Here is a 20,500-nt window from a genome sequence, read left to right on the forward strand (position 1 = left end):
GGCTGAGAATTAAAGGCTGGAGGAAAATATACCAAGCACATAGCAATTCAAAAAAGCAGGCAATGCAATCCTAATCTCAGACAAAATTGATCTCAAGGTGTAAACCATGACAAGACACAAGGAGGGGCACTATATAATACCTGAGGGAACAGTAGACCAAGAACCAGTGAGCATAATAAATATATACATGCCAACAAGAGACCCATGAAATTGATAAATCAAATACTACAAAAGATGAAAAAATAAATCACAGACTCAATAATTACAATAGGTGACTTTAATAAACCACACTCATAAAAATGAAAATCACAGGGCAAAAAAATTTAACAAGGTGGCTACAGATCTAAACGATACAATTGGGCAACTTAACCCATTATTTTGAGCTTTCCACCCAAATGAAAATAAAAATTATTCTTTTCAAGCCCACATAGCACATACTCACAGATAGATCACATGCCAGTACACAAGTTGAACCTGAGTAAATTCAAGCACAGAGTTTATATAGATTTCTCTCTGCAAACACTATGCCATAAGACTGGAAATCAATAAACGAATGAAGAAAACAAAGACAAAAAATTGGAGGATGAATAATTCTCTATTGGAAAAGGAGTGGGTATTGGCCTACATCGAAGATGAAATCAGAAGGTTCTAGAAACCAACGAGAATGAAAAAATGACATAATAAACTTTTTGGATACAACAAAGGCAGTTATCAAAGGAATTTTGATACCAATACATGCACACATGAAAAATGAAGAGAGACTTATGGTTGAAATGCTGACACAAAACTTACACCAATTAGAGCAGAGTCAACAGGACAATCCTACTAATAGAAAAAGGAAAGATAGAATATAAACCAGGGCTGAGATACAGGAGAGGGAAAACAAGAAGACTATTGAAAAAATTAATGCAGTTAAAAGTTGGTTCTTTGAAAGGATTAACAGAATAGACAGACCACTGGCAAACCTAACCAAAGAAAGGAGGGAACAAATTTCAGCAGCAAGGATGAGGGATGAAACAAGGGACATTACAATGGACCCTAATGAAATCAAAATGATATTTACACAGTACTCTAAATGCCTGTAATCTAATGAATTAAAAACTTGGAAGACATTGACAAATCCCTCCCTATACTCTCCCAGATGGACATCAAGAACCTCAAGAGACCCATAGCAATAGAAGAAACAGACCAGTTTATCAAGTGATTATCAACAACAAAAAATCCCCCCAGGCCGGATGGCTTCACAGGAGAACTCTACCAAGCACTCAGGGAAGAATTGACACCAATCCTCCACTAACTCTTGCAAAACATCGAAAAAGATGGCAAACTCCCAAACTCTATGAAACTAGTATAATTCTGATACCTAATACAGGCAAGGATCCCGCAAGAATCAAGAACTATTGACCAATATCCCTAATGAATATCTATGCAAAAATCCTTCAACAAAATACTGGCCAATAGAATAAATATCAAAGCATATAAAACAAATAATTCACAATGACTAAGTGAGATTCATTCAAGAGATGCAGGGATGATTCAACATACGAAGGACCATTAGTATTATTTGCCACATCGAAATGAAAAATTATAAGAACCACATGATACAATTGCTAGATGAAGAAAAAGCATTCGCCCACATTCAACACCAATTCTCCTGTTTAAGACACTCAAGATAGGAATGGAAGGAAAATTCCTCAATATTATACAAGCTATATACGAAAGACCAATAGCCAACATGTTAGTCAATGGAGGAAAAGTGAAAACAATCCCACTGAAAAAGGGGACCAGACAATGTGACCCCTATCCCCACTCTTATTTAACACTGTACTAGAGCTCCTAGCTAACAACGTAAGGCAAAGACATAAAGGTATTCATCTGGGAAGGAAGAGGTGAAACTCATTAATCACAGATGATGTAATTTTGCACTTGAAAAATCCACAAGACTCCTCAATTGGAGTGTTGAAAAGAGATATAGGAATATGGCAGAGTGGCAGGATACAAGATCAACAAACATTAGACTATTGGACATCTATACACATCAGACAAGATCACAGAAGAGGTGATCAAAAAGGTAGTAAGTACCCTTCACAATAGCCAAGCAAAAACTGAAATATCTAGGGATATACACAACTAAAAAACCAAGACATTTATAAGAGGAAAACTACAGAATACTGTTACAAGAAACCAAGAGTAACCTCAGCAAATGGAAGGATATCCCATGCTCATGGATTGGAATACTCAATATAGTAAAGATGTCAGTTCTGCCTAAGGCACCATGTAAGTTTAATGCTATCTGTATACAAATACCATCATCCTTCCTCAAAGAAACAGAAAAACTAATTACCAACTTCATATGGAGAGGTAAGAATCCCAGAATTAGCAGAGTACTCAAGAAAAAGATAAAGTTGGAGGGCTTGCTTTACCTGTCTTTAGTACCTACTATACTATACTATACAGTTACAGTGGTCAGTGTGGTACTGATATGACAAGATACTCCAACCAATGAAAAAGAATTGAAAACCCAGAAATCAGAATAGACAGCTGATCTTTGATAAGGCCCAACAAATATAAAATGGGAAGCAGATACCCTCTTCATTAAGTGGTGGAAAAAATGGACATCTACCTGCAGAAAAATGCGGGCAAGACCCTTATACCCCACTCCATGCATTAAGAATAAAATCAAGTGGGCCCCAAACTATTGGGACCATCAACGAAGAAATTGGGATAAACCTGAGAACTATGGCACAGGGAATACATAGGCTATTGGAAATAAGGAAGGACACAAATACACACGAGGTACAAATGACAAGTGGGATATACTGAAGATAAAACACATGCGTACGTCGAAGGAATTCACCAAGAGAGTAATAAGAGAGCCCACTGACAGGGAAAACATCTTAAGCAATAACACATTAGACAAAGGCATTATTACTAAAATCTATAATACTTTTCTATCTTACAATAAGAAAAAACTAACTGCCCACTGAGGAGGTGGGCAAAGGATCTGAACAGAAGTTTCACAAGGGCAGAACTCCAAATGCCAATAAACATAGGAGAAAATGTTCCCGATTATTAAACATAAGAGAAATGCAAATTAAAACAACTAGGAGATACCACCTAAAACCCTCAAAGATAGCACAATTCAAAAAATCAGAAAGTAACAAGGGTTTGGAGGGCTATGGGGAGACAGAAACTCTCGTCCACTGCTGGTGGGCCTATAGATATGTATGTACAGCCATTATGGAAATGGATTTGGCAATATCTAAAACAGTACCACATGACCCAGCAACCCCCCTACTAGGCATATACACAAAAGAAGCAAGAACTAAACCACGGTCAGACATCTGTGCTTCAATGTTCATCACAGCACAGTTCACAATGGCAAGGAGTTGGAAACAACCCATATTTCCATCAAAAGACGAATGGACCACAAAAACTGTGGTATACATACAATGGGGTACTGCGCATGCCTAAAAAGCAGTGAAGAACACATGAAGCACATTGCCGCATGGGAACAACTGGCGGAAACTATGCTAAGTGAAGTAAGCCAATCACAAAAGGGAAACTACAACATGAGTCAGCTGAGGTAAACTTTAAAAATGGGGAATAAGAGAAAAGCTACTATATAAACACATTTCTGGGATGAGGTCCAAGTACTCTGGCAGGGACCAAATCCAATCCAGGGATACATATGACAATCAACTAAATAGGAGGTAAGAAAAAAAAAAAGACATGGGTAGGTGGGGGAGCAGGGCACTAACCCACCCAAGGGGAGGGTATTGTTTATATCTCCAAAGGAGAGACAGAGAACAGGCTTCAACCCAGCGTGCCAAGTTGTGAATGCAACATAGCGACATGTACCAGGGAACCAATAGAGAAGTCTGCGGGGCTGGGCCTAATCCCAACTATGTGGACCTCCCCACCCCTCAGAAGAATGCACTTCAGAGGACAGCACTGAAGCTACAGCTTGAGGAGAGAGGCACAGCTGATCAGGGCACACAAGAGCAAACAATGAGGGAAGGAGAGTAAATGGAATACATTCTGGCCCATCAAGCCCAGAAGATGATATTCCTGCTCAGACAGACAATGCACAGAGAGAACCATAGGGCCAGCCCCACCACAACAGGACATCCCTCACTGAACCACAGCATTACGGGGTGAAACACTGGAGACACAGTGCAGGAATTATACCTGATCTGACCCCATCACGCTGGGGCATGCAACAGAGCAGCAAGGGGAGCAAAGCAATGAAGTCCCCAGGGAATACCAAAAATAGACTTTGGGGACAGTGTGGCACCCCATCAGACTCAACTGGAAAGTACTACTAAAGATCAAAAAGCAGACCTGGAACTATTTATAGGCTTTTCCTTTTTGGTCATTGGCTTTTTTGTTGTTGCTATTTTCTTTTGTTGCTGTTGTTGGTTTTGTGTTCCATTGTTGTTTTCTTTGGCTTTGCCTTGCTTTTTGCACTAATTATCGTCTCTGTATGTCTACCTAGATAAGCTAAGCAGGATAAACAATTTGGAGGAGATGATGGTTCCTGGGAGAACCAACCCAAGGGCAAAGGGACAAGAAGTGAACTAAAATTGATGAAGAGAAGGGTGTACGATGTCTAGTGGGATTTAATCAAGGGCAATGAAACAGCGAGGAACTACTGAAATCCAAGTGAAGGCAGAACATGAGAGTGGGATAAGAGGAAGGGAAAATGAAATATAGGAATTAGGATCCAAAGGACATTTATAGAGATCTAAATATAGACATGTACATACGTAAATCTATTTATATATAACAAAAGGAAACTAGATCCATGTACTTACATTTATATGTTAAGTATTAAGGGAGCAGATGGACATTGAGCCTCGACTCAAGTACTCCCTCAACGCAAGAACACTGTTCTAATAATCTGGCATTCGGTCATGGGGGGGAAAGGGAGGAACCGATCACAATGATCAACATATAACTCCCCCACCGGGTGATGAACAACAGAAAAGTGAGTGAAAGGAGACAGTGGATGATGTAAGATATGAAAATAATAATTTATCAAGGGTTCATGAAGGAGGGGGGGAGGGAAAAATGAGCTGATATCGAGGACTCAAGTAGAAAATGCTTTGAAAATGATGGCAACATATGTACAAATGTGCTTGACACAATGGATTTATATATGTATTGTGACAAGAGTTGTACAAGCCTCCAATAAAATGTTAAAAAAGGAGAGAGCTGTAAGAGACTACAATAAAATGATGTAACAAAAAAAACCTTAAAAGAAAATGTCTAAAACTGGTTGTGTGACAACTTCCTGACTTTTTAACGTGTTTAAACTTTTAAATTGTATAATATAAAACGAATGTCAATACAACTATTTAAACAATTTTAATGTAGTTAGTTGCAAATTCTATATTATGCAAAATTAGTGCTCTATCAATTTTATTTAAATAGATTTTCCTCAAATCTAATATTAAAACACATTAAAGGAATTATAATGGCAAAAAAATTTTATTTTCCCCATTATAAAAAGGACAGGTTCTTCCCTTGTTAACATACAATGCCCTATTGTTAAGGCACAACTTTATTTTAGGATAAATATGAAACCATAGGTGATTAGGTTTATCTTCACAACACATCAGTTACAAGACAAACATTTCGTACACATTTACTGAAAATAATTATATACATCTTTTAAAACCAATCAAGATATAAAATTTGAAATCAATGTTTCTATGCAGGACCAATCAAACATATAGCAAAGATAGTTAAGTTACAACTAGAATAACCAAATAGTTCTTATTTTTAATTTAAGAGTATTTCCATCAGGCCATCTCAGCAAGCGGAAAGCGGTACTATCTTTCCTTTCGAACAGGGTGGCATTCCAGCTTGCTTTGCTCAGAATGGGCTATCAAAGATAATAATCACCCTTAAAACTAGAGTACAAACCCCTTTCTGAACTAACAGAAGAGAGCAGAACTACTGATAAGAGAGACAAGAAAGGTGTTTGCTGAGGTACTTCTATATCCTTTCCACCTTCTACTAGCACTGCCCCTCCCTTCAACTTCTCTGACACAATCTGCAAAATATTCAGAGTGCATCCAACAAGTAATAAGCACTATTATTTAAAATACATGATTCTTTTGTTATTTCATTATATAGCTATGAGCAGCTCATGTAAATATTAATATAAAATAAACAAATATTAAAATTGGGGAAGAGGACAACTGGAACACATACCAAAGACAAATATGACCCAACTTGTAGGCCCATAAAAATGTGAGATACATGCAATATATCTTACAAGAAAATAAAGTGTTCTAAAAAGGCTTATGCAACACTCTTGATTTTTTTTATGCTTATATTTTTGAGGGGTGAATCGGAAGTCTTTTTAAAGACAAAATAATAGATTAGATCTGACTGTTTAAACTTTGTAGTTCTGCAGGTAATTTTCTTTACCTTTTAAAGTGAATCTTTGAAAAAGAAAAAAGGTCTATTAGAGTTCTTTCCAAACTGATCTCCTCCAATGAAAAGTTTATTGGGGGTCTCAGTTTACAACAGCAATCAATCTTGAGTGAAATGAGTATACACCAAAATTCAGGGCAGTCTACTGGCTAAGAAAGAGGAATAAAGATAAAAGGGAACCATGGCCAAGTGAGGCAAATAGGGAAAAGATAAGGCTAAGGATAGGCCTAACTGATGGGCACTGATGTTACGAATATCATGGCTTTCTAATTCATACAGTGTTTAAACTCAATTTTAATGGAGAATCATCCTCGAAATAAGAGCTAAAATGAAGGAGATAACCAGGAGTTGGAAAGGTCGGGACATCTATATTGCCTACTTATTTTGCTATGTTTTAGAAATAATTAATGCAATCATAGAAGATATTACATGCCTCATTGAGTAATTCTACTTAATCATGAAGTTGTTTTATGGGTACGTTCTAGCACAATTAATTTCTCACATAAATACATATAAATACTGATTTTTGTACTGATAGTAATCCTGTAATGCATATTGACTTTTAGAAACACAGTTTTTAATAACATTACATAAAAGCACTTAAAAATTATTAGTAAATAGATATACCCAGAATTATAAAAATAATGTATCTGTCAGCCAATATCTTAATTTTTGCACATAATGCTTCAAAATCATTATCTACAAGCAGATGAATGAAACAAAACTAAAATAATGAGTGCTAATGTGAACTAGTTTTTGTTTCCATTAAATCATGAAGTTTCCATGTAATACTGAAGGAAAACCAAAAATTAAAAATTAAATCCCAATTCAATTCTTTTTTCTATTTTCTTAGTTCCATTTCCCTAGAAGTCAGACATAAGGCAAGAAAGTCATAGGTCTCTGGCAAGAGCCTTTTTGCCATCTCTCCTGAGAACAAAGAGTCCCCCTCATCTCACAGCAAGCTAGAGAGGAAATAGCTGATATTCTTTCAGAATTAAGACCTGTTTAAATGCCATGCATTCCAATCATCAAAAACTTTTCAGTGAAGTCACTTTATCAGACTTGCGAAAAGTTGTTAAAGACTAAGTAGAAAATGTAAGAGATTTAATAGAAAATCCTGCTCATTAGCGAGGCATTGAAACATTTGTCAAAGAGTAGCATCCAAAACCTACGTTGTGCGTACATTTCAACAGGTTAGAATATCCATGCTTTGGTCAAATTCAAGACAGAAAAATAAAAGAAAACTTGCCTTAGGGTTATAAGCTAAAAACAACAAGAAAAACCAGTGAGAACTATTTCTCATTTTCATTGTGTTATATAACATGAAGACCCCCCCCCCCCGCCAAGACACCTAATACTGGTTTTTAATGACATTTATATGTACTACACAGAGAAACTAGTGCCTGCCTGAGGTAAGACAACTCAAAAAGCAAGGTTCCAGCTACAAGGACATGAGTGAATATGTCACAATATTTCTTATAACCAGCCTATAGATTTGAACTTTAAAAAGGAAAGAAAAAATGTTAATGTCATTTTAAAAATCTACTTTAATCTTAAATATTTTAATCTGAGGGTAAACAATTAATGACAAAGCAGCCATGTCAAAAACAATACAATTCAATCTTGAAAATGAGATTAAAAACTTCTACATTCAAACCTGGCAATTTTGTTTCATTAAGTACTAAAGCAATGTTAAATTTTATTTTTGAAAGTTAGTTTAATTCTTGTAATGTCAACGAATTTTCAATTCACAGAATCATCAATATTCTGATATTGTTTAACAGTGTATCTTATCCTTAATTAGAAAATATACCAAAATCCTAACTGTTAGCCCTGAAGCCTTAAGCCATTCATTTCTTACAGTATCAAAGACTAAATGTTGGTCAGGAAGGGAAGACAGATGGGACCATGCACCTTTCATAGGGAAAACAAAAATGGACAGCAAGATGGCAGAAATGTTTCCCCTCGGGGTCTAAATACACACTGCTTAAAAAAAAAGGAAAAACAAAAACACCACACACACATAAATTACAATTACAATGCAACCACCGTAAGTCATATTTCCCATTAGCTGGTGAGTCTGTTATTAAATTTTGGAGAAACAATCTAAGTTTTTCTATTCTTATCTATAAGAAATAGTAATAGATAAAGCATTTGTTGCATATTAATGTATGTGTGGCTTCTTGTGCTTTCCTCCAAATTTGGCGTTAAAACCTCCAATTACTTGATTTTCAATGAAATTCAATTGTAAAGTTATATTAAACATCTACACAAAATCAATCCTTTCAGAGAAATTCTATATGAAAATACTAACAAATAGTGAAGATTCATGATATTGTGCAAAAATGGTGACTCGTAACAATGTAGACTCCACTATAGATTTTAATTCACAAATATATATATATGCGCTTTGTATATGACAACTGTACGAAAATAGTCTCAAAAATAAAGACAATACTTGAGACACGAAGCAACCCATTTTCCCTGATGGTGCATCCTGTATCATGGGGAAAATAAGTCTCTGATGCTTCATAAATACTCAACAGTTCTGATGGCCTTAACCATGCATAGTCTCCACAAAGAAACATCCCTTGAAAATTTCAGTGGCTCAGGATCTAGAAAAGCTGTGCTTTGAGGTCAATTATACTAATTGTGCCCAATCTTCTCCAGATCTGGAAGTTTTCTGACCAGAGCCTGATGATTCATTCTGATGCTGGCAAGAAGTCCCCCTTCAACACCATCAGAACCAGTGTAACTAATTTCTTCACCATTCAAGGTAGTCATGTGACCCCCAAGGGCTTTTAAGATGGCATTGCCAGCACATATATCCCACTTCTTGATGTATGTCACATGGATATAGAGATCAGCTTTCTCTTGATTTTTATCCGCCACATCCAACAGTGCCAAAACTTTATAACCTAAAATAACAAACAGATTTTCAGTTACTATATGAAAGAGCTTAAGAAAATAGTTTACTTTTAAAAATATATACATTTTTAAAAGTCACCAAAGTGGTGGGCAGGAGGTCTCTGTATTACATGAATTTGCAACTGCTCTCTACATTTAAAGTTATTTAAAAATATAAAGGTTTTTAAAAATTAACAGCACACACATTAAACAAAAATTAGAAAAATACACTTCAAAGTAAATTGATTAATCTAGTTTCAAGTATAACCAAATGTATGCCTGTAAATTTTAAACCTATTTTCTGATTTGGATTGTTTTGTATAGAGCAGTGGTTCTCAACCTTCCTAATGCCACAACCCTTTAATACAGTTCCTCATGTTGTATTGACCCCCAATCATAAAATTATTTTCATTGCTATGTTATAACTGTAATTTTGTTACTGTTATAAATCATAATATAAATATCTGATATGCAGGATGTATTTTCATTATTACAAAATGAACATAATTAAACATAATTAAAGCATAGTGATTAATCACAAAACAGTATGTAATTATATTGTGAAATATGTAATTATATATTGTGAAATATTATGACCCAAAGATGTCACAACCCACAGGTTGAGAACTGCTGCTACAGAGTGACACAGTTATGTGTTATTTTCTATGGGACGACATACTGAATTTATATACCTACCATAATTTTTACTTGACTACCTAGACTTAAATGGATAGGATACAATGTAAAAATACTATCTTAAATGCTTTTATTAATAAGGAGTACACTTGACACAACAAAAGAAAACAAATGCAGAAGAAAGTAAGTCTAAAATCTAGTTTAACAGATTCTTCTTGGCCTTATCTCTAACAGAGACTATGTAAGAATTAATGAAGCTTGTAAGGAAGGCAAATACATGCAATCAAGACCGAACTCACTGACATCGAGTCAATAACTCCTAGTGACCCACAGGCGCACTGAAAGTCTTAGGTTTTATGATAAGAGACCTTTACATCTATCTCCCTTTACTGCTGTGTTAGAAAAGTTTTCATACACTTGTTTTCTGACTGTAATTTGTTATTTATCTGCATTACAACACATCTGTCATGTTGGATGAATATTCATAACAGAGGTCCACAAACGACAGTTTGAGTGTCAATCTAGCCTGCCCTAGCTGCTTTCCCTTCAGCTCTCAAACTAAGAATGGCTTATATATTTTCAAAGAGTTGTAAACAAGCACAAACTAACAACAACATATCAAAGGGTAATATGCAATAGAAACTATTTGAAGCTTACAAAGCCTAGAGTTATTTATTGTTTGGGTCTTTTCAGAGAAAATCTGCTGGTTGCCAAGATGCAACTAGTAGGTACACAGTGTTATGCCATTTACATTAAGCAGGGCAGGGGCTAGACACTCTTGCTCATTCTGGACTAGCCTGGAGCAAGCTGAGAAGTTTAGGGTATTAAAAGTAAAGTAACCCACAGATTAGCCATCCTATCCTAGGAGATTTACATGTGTATGAGCTTGACCTTTCTTCTCCTCCCCAATAGCCCATAGTTGTAATAATAGAACAATTATTTTGTAATCACATTTACAGGGCACTTTCACATAGAATATATCAATGATGTAAAAAGACTCTTGTGCTATCCCATAGATAAAGGCATCACTCTTAGGAGACTCCGTTTCTTATAAAAAGCCCAGTGCAAGGGAAAATCCTCCCTTCATGTAGGAATCAGAGCAGTCTTGAAAAAACACTCTCTATTCTACTTCCCAAGCTGGGACAGTCATCTTACTAGCCCGATATTAAATGGGAACACAAGGCAGTGGGAACCTACCAGCACCACCAGCAGGAATAATTGTAGTCTGATTTCCAAAAGTCTGAAGAGCAACCTGTTTGACCATTCCTGAATGGGAACGGGACACAACGATCCTTGGGGTCTTCTCATTGTAGGAAGTTCGAGCTTTTACATTTGAGCCACCATCTACCATTGCCCAAGCTGAAAAGCAAAGAGAATCCTTGTTTAATAACTTTGGGAATATTATGAATTAATTGCTCCTATCCCCAAATATGTGTTGTAAATCCTAAGCAGTAGATGAAAACTCATTTGGGATAGAAATTCGTTATGTCAATGAGGCACTATCAGTGTAGGATGTGTTTTGAGATCGATAAGTGAAAAAGTATGTTAGGCCAGGAGACAAGGAAGCACATTTGGAGAAAGATTGCTGCTTGAAAAACACAAGGAAACTGAGGAAGAGGAATTTTCTAAAAGGGACAAATGTGGTTTTCCTAGACTTCCAGCCTTCTAAACGCATTAAATAAATTTCTGTTTGTAAAATTTACCCATTAACAACACTAAAAGACCACGACGAGGAAATACTGGAGTTTTTAAAAAAAATCATTTTATTAGGGCTCGTACACTCTTATCACAATCCATACATACATCCATGTGTCAAGCCAGATTTGCAAGGTAGAATTGGGATCATGATAATGGGAGGAGGGGGAGGAAGCATTAAAGAACTAAAGGAAAGTTGTATGTTTCATTGTTGCTACACTGCACCCTGACTAGCTGTCTTCTCCCCACATGTGCTGGAGTTTTTAAAACTAGAAATGAGAGTCTTATGGGCTGAAAGTAACAAATGACTGGAAAAATACCCACTTTCACGGATTTTTCCCCCAAAGAACATTTTATATTTTTAATTACATGCTTACTATTTTTTACATTAAAATAGATTATGTATTAAGACAGAGTTTTAAAATATCCCACATAATGCTGCCTAGTCAGAGATTATGACAGTTCAGTATATGGTTTAAGAACTTTCAGGTTTCAGAGCTCCCTATGAAGTAGCACCTCTGAATGTATTGGGATTGTACTGCAATTCAACTTCTACATCCAATCCTCGATTCCTTCCCTCCTTCTCACATTTCATCAGTAAGAGCACTCCCCAATAACAACCTCCCAATTTATGCTCCATTTTTTATACGATTTCCCAGGAAATCTAACCTATGGCTTACATATAGTTAACTTTCCAGATATCATAATTCAAATATTCCAATTGACTTTTCTCCTCTACTTCTGATTTAGTGAAGGTTTCACTTATCTGCATATTGGCTGAAGTTGCCAAATGGACTTAGAAATATAAGACAGTTAAAGAGGTAAGTGAATTAGTTTTACATATTTAATCAAGAATATGAAAATAGTGCTAGATATTTAAAAGATTAGAAGTATATATATTTTAAAAGGGGAGAAATCCCTAAGATGGATTTTCATGTGTAGTTTTCTTCACTGACTGCACCAAATTGTAACCCTGCCCTAACCAATCTAAGTTTTTGCAGAATAGTCTGATTAGATTGTTATTCTAGTGGTCTCTCAGGGTAGTACACAATACAGATCTCCATGCTCCCCATGAAAACTGCCGCATTACCTGCTCTAAGTTCCACAGGGTTTGTGTTTTGAAGTTCCCCAAGAATGATGTCTCCCGGCATGATTAATTTCTCTTTCTGGCAACTATACAGAGAAGCCAGAAAGGCAAACGAAAACTCCTGAGAGCTAAAGCTACAGAGGTAATGCAGGTGATGGAGAACAATAAACATTAAAGAAGTAAACAGAAAATTTAGGAGTAAACATTAAAACAGAAGTAAACAGAAAACAAGGAGTAAACATCAAGATTAGGCGAACAAGCTCGAGAGCCCACCCCAGTGTGGGGATTGAAACAGGAGCTTCACAGATATGCCAGGAGATTAAAGAAACTATATGATTGTAGAACGCCTAACTTCAGACAGGATTTCTCCCTGGAAGAAAATGTTCCACCTTAAATAGGCACGACTGGAAAATACATGGGCAACTCATCATCAAAAGAAAGATTGGATAAGATTGATTCTTTCCTAGTAAACGATATTATTTTCTTACGCAAAATGACAATATCAGTCCATTTCAGCTCTTTAAAGCATAGTGTCAATCTTGATGCATTCTACTTCATCTTTGATAACCTCAATTTTCCTAGATTCATACTTCATACATTCCAAATTCCTACTTTTAGATTTTTACAAAGTTTCTTCTCTAATTCATGCCCTGTCAGCAAATGAAGGTCAAAAGGCTTTACTCTCGCATGCTTTACTTGAGCCGCTTCATTATGGTCAACTCTACATTATTCATCCTCAGTCATATTTTAAGTGCCTTTTGACCTGAGGGCCTCATCGTCTGGCATTATCTCTGACAGTGTTCTCCTTCTATTTCTGTATCTGACAATGTTTCAATGTTATTAATAAGGCTAATTCCTCTGAAAGGACACCCTATTCCGTCTACATAGTTTGATTTTAATCTGGAAGTTCTACTGAAACCGTTCACTTTAGGTGACTTGCTGTTATTTAATATACCATTGGGGGGACAGTGGGGTGGTAGAAGGATTTGGGGGGCACGGGGGATAGTTGAGGGGATTTATGTGTGGATTATGCTTCTAGTGAATCCTACAAAGGGATATGAAGAGTGTTGTTACCATGCAGAGTGCAACAGAAGTGGATTATGGTAGATGTAGTTATGTTAAAATTTAACACCTAATCACTTGATCTTATTTTGGCCCATTTTAAAGTTGTTCCTAGTGTTTAACATTTCCTGCTTTCTATCAACTAAGTTTTCCTCTATTTATTTTGTTTTTGTAATTATCTTTTCTGTTTCTTTGCTTTTTTTTTGTATATTTTTTGGTATATGAAGTCCAGGATGGGTGAATATATAGAAAGTAACTGGATTAATGGTTTCTTGGGGGTGTGGCAGGGAAGGCTGGGAAGAAATAGGGAGTAATAATACTAATAAGGAGTATAAGAAAGACAAAAATGTTCTTAAATCTATTGGGGGTAATTATTGTACAATTCTTCTTGAGGTCATGGATAAGAATTGCATATGTGGATTATCTCCTAACAAAACTGTTTTATAAATAAATTAATTAAATTAAACACCAGTGACAAAGCTTCCAGTATCATAGAAACACAGAATCTACCGCAGTATGATGATCTGACAATGAGGTGAGGTATGTTCAAAAAATGGGGGTGGGAGGTAATCAGTAACTAGGGGGGGGGGTCAGGGGAGGGAAACTAAAGAAGAATTTAAAATACACCAGACTAATCTGGCAAAATTAATGAAAAACTAGTAGAAACAATACAAAAATATTATATGGAAAGCAAATAATAATAAGTCATTAGAAATAGGTTGAAAGAACAAATGAGAAGATTTAAAGAAATGGAAGCCCAAATGAGTAAGCTTGAAGATCTCAAATATCTCAATATCAAATAAGAGAATTACCTATTAAAAAATTCAAAGAAAGCTTTAGAATTAGGTGAGAGACTATCAAGAGGAATAACATGTGTGATCGGAATTCTTTGAGAACCACAAAAACAAGAAAATAGTCAAAGATGTCCTGTAAAAATTTTTTACAGGATCTGTCATCAGGAAAAAGAAGAAAATAACCTTTCAATCAGGATCAAGTCCAAAAGACAATTACAACATATCAAAATGTCCATAATCAAAGACAAGAGAATTCTGAGAGTATAATGGGAAAGCAAAAAGTTATTTAAAGGGAAATTCATAATACTAAGCACTTTTTTCCCTTTAGCAGAAACATGAAGGCAAAAAGGCAGCAGCATGACGTACACAAAATCCCAAATTACTAACCAAAACTCTTATATCTAGCAAAATTTTCCATTAAATTTTAAGGAGAAATAGGCTGTTTTAAAACAGGGAGAAAATAAAGGAATTCATAAAAGCAAGATAAACCTTATAAAGAATACTATGGGGAGTTCTCTAGACAGAATCAACAATAGACATCAACTACAAATCAAAAACTGAACACAATCCCAAGAGTTTAATCTGTACAAGTCAACAATATATAGCGATTCACAGTTGACCTATACAGCTTTAACTTCCAAGTCTCAATGGTTTTTACATTCTGTATCACTGGCTAAATCAATGGCATTATCAATAGATTTACCTTGTGCCCCAAGGTAACTGATAATGTATTCTAATATGGTAAAGAGGTCTCTTCAGTGAAAAAAAATATATACATATACACACACCATACATAAATGAATGAATTTTTGATTCACACTTAATTCCAACCCCAATTTAAGAACTAGCTCTTATGACTTGTCTGCCCCAACACCAGCTCCCCCGCCGCCCCCAATGCTTGCTCTCATGAGGAGATTACTGAAGATATTGGTGCAAAGTGTGTAGAGGAAATTAGATGCTGCCTAGTTATCAGAAAGAACAGCAGTGTCTGAAATTTTAAAGACTTGTTTTCAAACAAGTAGTCTTCTATGTGAGGCATCAACTAACTCCACATGAAAAAGCACAGCAAACTATGAGATCTAAGGATTGTACATTTAAAAATCCGAATCCAAAGAAGGCAATGGTATCAGAGATAAAATTTTGAGCACCTGCTTAAAGGCTTGAAGATAAACAAGCGGCCATCTAGCTCAGAAGCAACAAAGCTCACATGGAAGAACACACCAGCCTGTGCGATCACGTGGTTAAGAAGGGATCAGTTATCAGGCATCAAAGAACAAAATATCATATTATTGGGTGCACACCTCCATGATACGATCGCTGAGGACAAACGGGTGCATAAGCAAATGTGGCGAAGAAAGTTGATGGTGCCCGGCTATCAAAAGATATAGTGTCTGGGGTCTTAAAGGCTTGAAGGTAAACAAGTTGCTCATGGAAGAAGCACACCAGCCTGTGCGATCACGAGGTGTCGAAGGGATCAGGTATAAGGCATCATCAAAAAAACAAAATCTTACCATAGTGAATGAAGGGGGAAGTGCAGAGTGGAGACCCAAAGCCCATTTGTCGGCCAATGGAGAGAGATCCCCTTGCAGAGGGGGTCTAGGGGAGGAGATGAGTCAGTCAGGGTACGATGTAGCACCAATGAAGAATACAGCTTTCCTCCAGTTCCTAAATGGTTTCTCCCCATCAACTATCATGATCCGAATTCTACCTTGCAAGTCTGGATAGAGCAGAGGATGTACACTGGTGCAGATAGGAGCTGGAGGCACAGGGAATCCAGAGCGGATGATACCTTCAGGACCAGGGGTGTGAGGGGCAATACTGGGAGGGTAGAGGGTGAGTGGGTTGGAAAGAGGGAACCAATTACAAGGATCTCCATGTGACCTCCTCCCTGGGGGATGGACAGCGGAGTGGGGGGTGAAGGGAGATGTCGGACAGGGCAAGATATGACAAAATAATAAATTATAAATTATCAAGGGCTCATGAGGGAGGGGGGAGGAGGGAGAGGGAAAAGGAGGACCTGATGCAAGGGCTAAAGTGGAGAGCAAATGCTTTGAGAATGAAGAGGGCAAAGAATGTACAGATGTGCTTTACACGATTATTTTATGTATGGATTGTGGTAAGAGTTGTATGAGTCCCTAATAAAATGCTTTAAAATAAATAAATAAATAGATAGATAAATAAATAAATTGATGAAATGTAAAGAAAAAATAATTTTGAGCACCTGGCCTGCAGAAGGCTATGGATGACAGTAGATGCTCAAAATCCATTTGTAGTATCCATACATGGATTAATCCTCCTCCGGTGAATCCCCTGTTATCATAGCAGTTTTATCAGACAGAGAGAGCATTGTAAAGTTGAACATGGCCCAAGTAGATAGGCTGAAATGTACTATCATTTGATCTCCCTTCTAACACATTTAAAAATGTTCAGTTTTGAAAAAGTGAGAGAAATACTCATGGATTAATCCTTTGAAGAATCCTCTCTGACCATGGACCAGGGACGCGAACGACCTTGCTGTCATACAGAATGCGATGGGAAGCGGATTGCTGCAGACGCAGTTAAAATCTGGTGCCTTTTAATTTTATCTCCCTTCTGGCCCACTTTAAACTGTTCTTGTTTTTAGTATTTTCTATCGAGTGTTTTCTGTATTACTTTGTTGTTATTAATTTTGTTTTCTTAATGTTTTCTGTATAGAAATTCATGATAGGTAAATCTAGAGAGAGTTACTGAATGGGTTTTTGAGGGTATGGATGGAGATGCGGGGAGGAAATGGGGAGCTATTAATGAGTATATGTAAGAAGATGTTCTAAAATTGATGTGGTGAAGATTGCACAACTCTTCTTTATATAACAGAATTGTATGATTTGTGAATTATATGCCAATAAAACTGCTATATATTTTTTAAAATTAGTTTTACTAAGAAGTAAATTTACAATGCTGTAACTCTAGAGGTGAGTAGTGTATAAGAGAATAAAAACAGTATATTTTAGTACATTCTAACTACAATATTTTAGGTAAGAATTAGCCTTTAATCTTTAAAAAATATATTTCAGATAATATAAAACATGGACAATTATTTCAAGCACTTTAGAAGATGCTTACAAAAATATAAATTATTGATGATGAGGCAATAGTAGTAACGTAAAATAGCAGCTTCAGAAAGTGTTATTCATCTGTAAAATGCTACAGAGCCCGATAGGAAATAAAAGGCAGTTGGAGTGTCGTAAACTAGAGTTCAAACAGTAACAAATCAATTACAATATATCATTTATGGCACTCAAGCTATTTACTATGAACTCATTGTAAGAGGTGCCAAAAGCCTTTATTTAACACAATACTAGTTAATAAAATAGACCCTGCATAAAGACTTCAAAATTATCATCGAGCAAAATTCCAAATATTTCTTAGTGCAGAATAATGAACAAAAACAAGCATTCACCCAAAAAACCCAGAATGTGAACACAAACCTCTGAAAATTATTTCGTTCTTTGCTACAGTGATGAGAATGTTGAAGACAGCTGTCATTTCCAGAGTCATACTAGGTGCAGAACACTGGTAGAGTATTAAAATACTCATGAGTATTAAAATAAGGCATCCACATTTCTTTAATGCAAAATCCAGCACCTAGCATATATTAACATATGCATTGATTTCTTTTTGATAATGGAAATACTAAATACAGAATAAGAAAATGTATTTCTTAACAGTTTATGTTTCAATGAGTTATATAGCATCATCCTCTAACTGGTGTGAAACATAATTGATTGCCCTGCCTTAAAAAGATTGCTCTGGATGGAGTGGGGGAGATGGAAGAAGATGGTGTCTAGTTAGATTCACCCGCCTGAGCTCCTGTTGTCAGACCAGAAAATTGGAAGGTAAGATGGAAGGAGACTGTGAGGCAGAGTTCTGAAATTAGAATCGGGGTGGGGTACTAGTCTGTGCTGAACCTTGCTTTTTTTTTTTTTTTAAATTTAATTTGCACTCAAAAAACGAACCAAGAATGCACTAAATTGCTCTAGGTTTGGCATGCTGGGCTCATGGGCTTAAGCTGAGCAGCTACCAGGGCCCTAGTTTGGCAGTTAAGTAGAGATTTCCTCACGCTGACCCCTAAAGGAGACATAATCCCAGACACAAGGAGAACCTATGAAAACTGGTCACAGGACCCCACACCAGAGCTCCCTGCACTGTTAGCTGTCTTGAGCTCATGGTCTGGGGATCAGGTCAGCAGATAGTCAGATTTGGAGCAATTGAAAAGACAGAAGGAAATTTACCTGAGTCAGGTCACAGTGTGACAGATAATAAGGAGATAGTCAGTTCAGGGGGTGAATTCAATTCCAGTTGGCCAACAAGAAAACAACCTCTCTGATAAGCTAGATCTCCCCCTCTAGGTCACCTTGATAGCTCCCAAATCAGGGTACCCCATAAATCCAATATGAAAAAGAGAAAAAATATGCTCTCAGTAAAAACTGCAAATCCCGGGCTCCTTGTTTAACTCCAAGACAACTGGTAGAATGAGTCCTTTAACATACATTAGCATAATAAGGGAGCCTGAGCTAAGGAATGCCAGAAGTGAGCTACAGATCCCAGAGGCTATCAACATAACAAAGGCCCCTTGGAGCAAGCCTCAATTTATGGACACTTAATTCCCCCTGGACAGTGGGGGTATGGGGATTGGCAAAAACCTCTGAGCTATTAAGGCATCAGCGATCCTGGAGCAAGCTAGGACAAGCCCAGCAAGGGGAGCTACTGTCTGCTTAGTGATCCTAAACGTAGCTAGGGAGGTCCTGCCTGTCTTAGGGTCCTATACAGGGCTGAGGGTACACCTCCACCCTGCTGCAGTACTGCATGTCACAAGGCAGCTGTAACAGTGAACTCCAGTGCACGCAAATGTTGCAGGAACGGCTGCCTGGCCTCTGCTGTGATCTTGCCTTCTTCGAGAGTAATCCTGCTGGGACCCTACACCAAGCAGGCACACCACCGGCTACCTTGAGGGATGGTTGGAACTCCTCCAGCCCACAGTCAAGCCATCGAGCCTAAGTTATCTCCCTAATTACTACTTTTTCCTCTCTCTCCCTTCTATCTTTCCCACCACAGTCAGTCTCAACAGGCCCAGTTTTTGTTTTGTTTGTATCTTTTTCTAAATATTTCTTCTTTTTCTGTCTTTTTCCTTCTTTCTCCCTCTTTTTCCTTTCATACGCCACCGCTGACTTCTGGGTCACCTAGGGCAATAACCCAAACAGCAAGGGGAACTGCAAGGGGAGCACAGAACACTACATAAGGGAGCTGTGACAAACCCCTACAGCGCTCCACGCTGCTGAGGAAACCTCAGTCTGGCCTCTATGGTGATCTTGACAACTAGGACAATTCCACAGAGCACCTGTGGAACGCTGCTGCCCTTAAAGGACACACCAACCTGCCACCTTGCGGCAGGGTTTAAACCCCTCTGGCCGCATGTTCAGACAAACAAGGATTAGCTATCTCTTTACTCTATTTTTTCTTCTTCCTTTTCTCTTTTTCTTTCCCATCACAGTAACCCTTAGCGAACACAGTTGTGTCTTTCCCCTTCTTTCTCGTTCTTCTCTTTTTTCTCAGCTTCTTTCTTTTCTGTTTCTCTCCTCTTCCTCTCTTTCCTTCCAAATGCCACTCCTTGTTTACAGCACCCTACACTCTGTCTAGGGAAACTATGCCTATCCAGTGAGAAGAGCTCTAACCTGCCCCCTGTGACAGTGCTGCACACGTAACACGGCAGTACTACACAGGGAATGGCACAGGACTCAACTACCTATTTTTTTCTTCTATTTTAATTTTTCTTCTTCTTTTGCTTTTTGTTCATTTCCCCCTTCTACCTCTTCTCACTTTGCTACCAGTCTCA

At 37.2% G+C, this 20,500-nt stretch overlaps 1 protein-coding gene across 1 annotated transcript in view; it reads right to left on the reverse strand.

Annotated features, from left to right (window-relative positions):
• Positions 1 to 262: 262 nt before the first annotated feature.
• The window catches only part of BPNT2 (3'(2'), 5'-bisphosphate nucleotidase 2), a 58,233-nt gene continuing 37,995 nt past the window's right edge, over positions 263 to 20,500 (reverse strand). Inside the window, exons 4-5 of the mRNA XM_075549692.1 lie at positions 11,188 to 11,349; positions 263 to 9,365 (exon numbers count right to left, since the gene is read on the reverse strand). Of these exons, the coding sequence (XP_075405807.1) occupies positions 9,094 to 9,365; positions 11,188 to 11,349 (434 nt within the window). The 3' untranslated portion in view covers positions 263 to 9,093. The remainder of the gene's footprint in view (positions 9,366 to 11,187; positions 11,350 to 20,500) is intronic.

Source organism: Tenrec ecaudatus, chromosome 5 (genome assembly GCF_050624435.1).
Source record: "Tenrec ecaudatus isolate mTenEca1 chromosome 5, mTenEca1.hap1, whole genome shotgun sequence".
Taxonomy (NCBI): domain Eukaryota; kingdom Metazoa; phylum Chordata; class Mammalia; order Afrosoricida; family Tenrecidae; genus Tenrec; species Tenrec ecaudatus.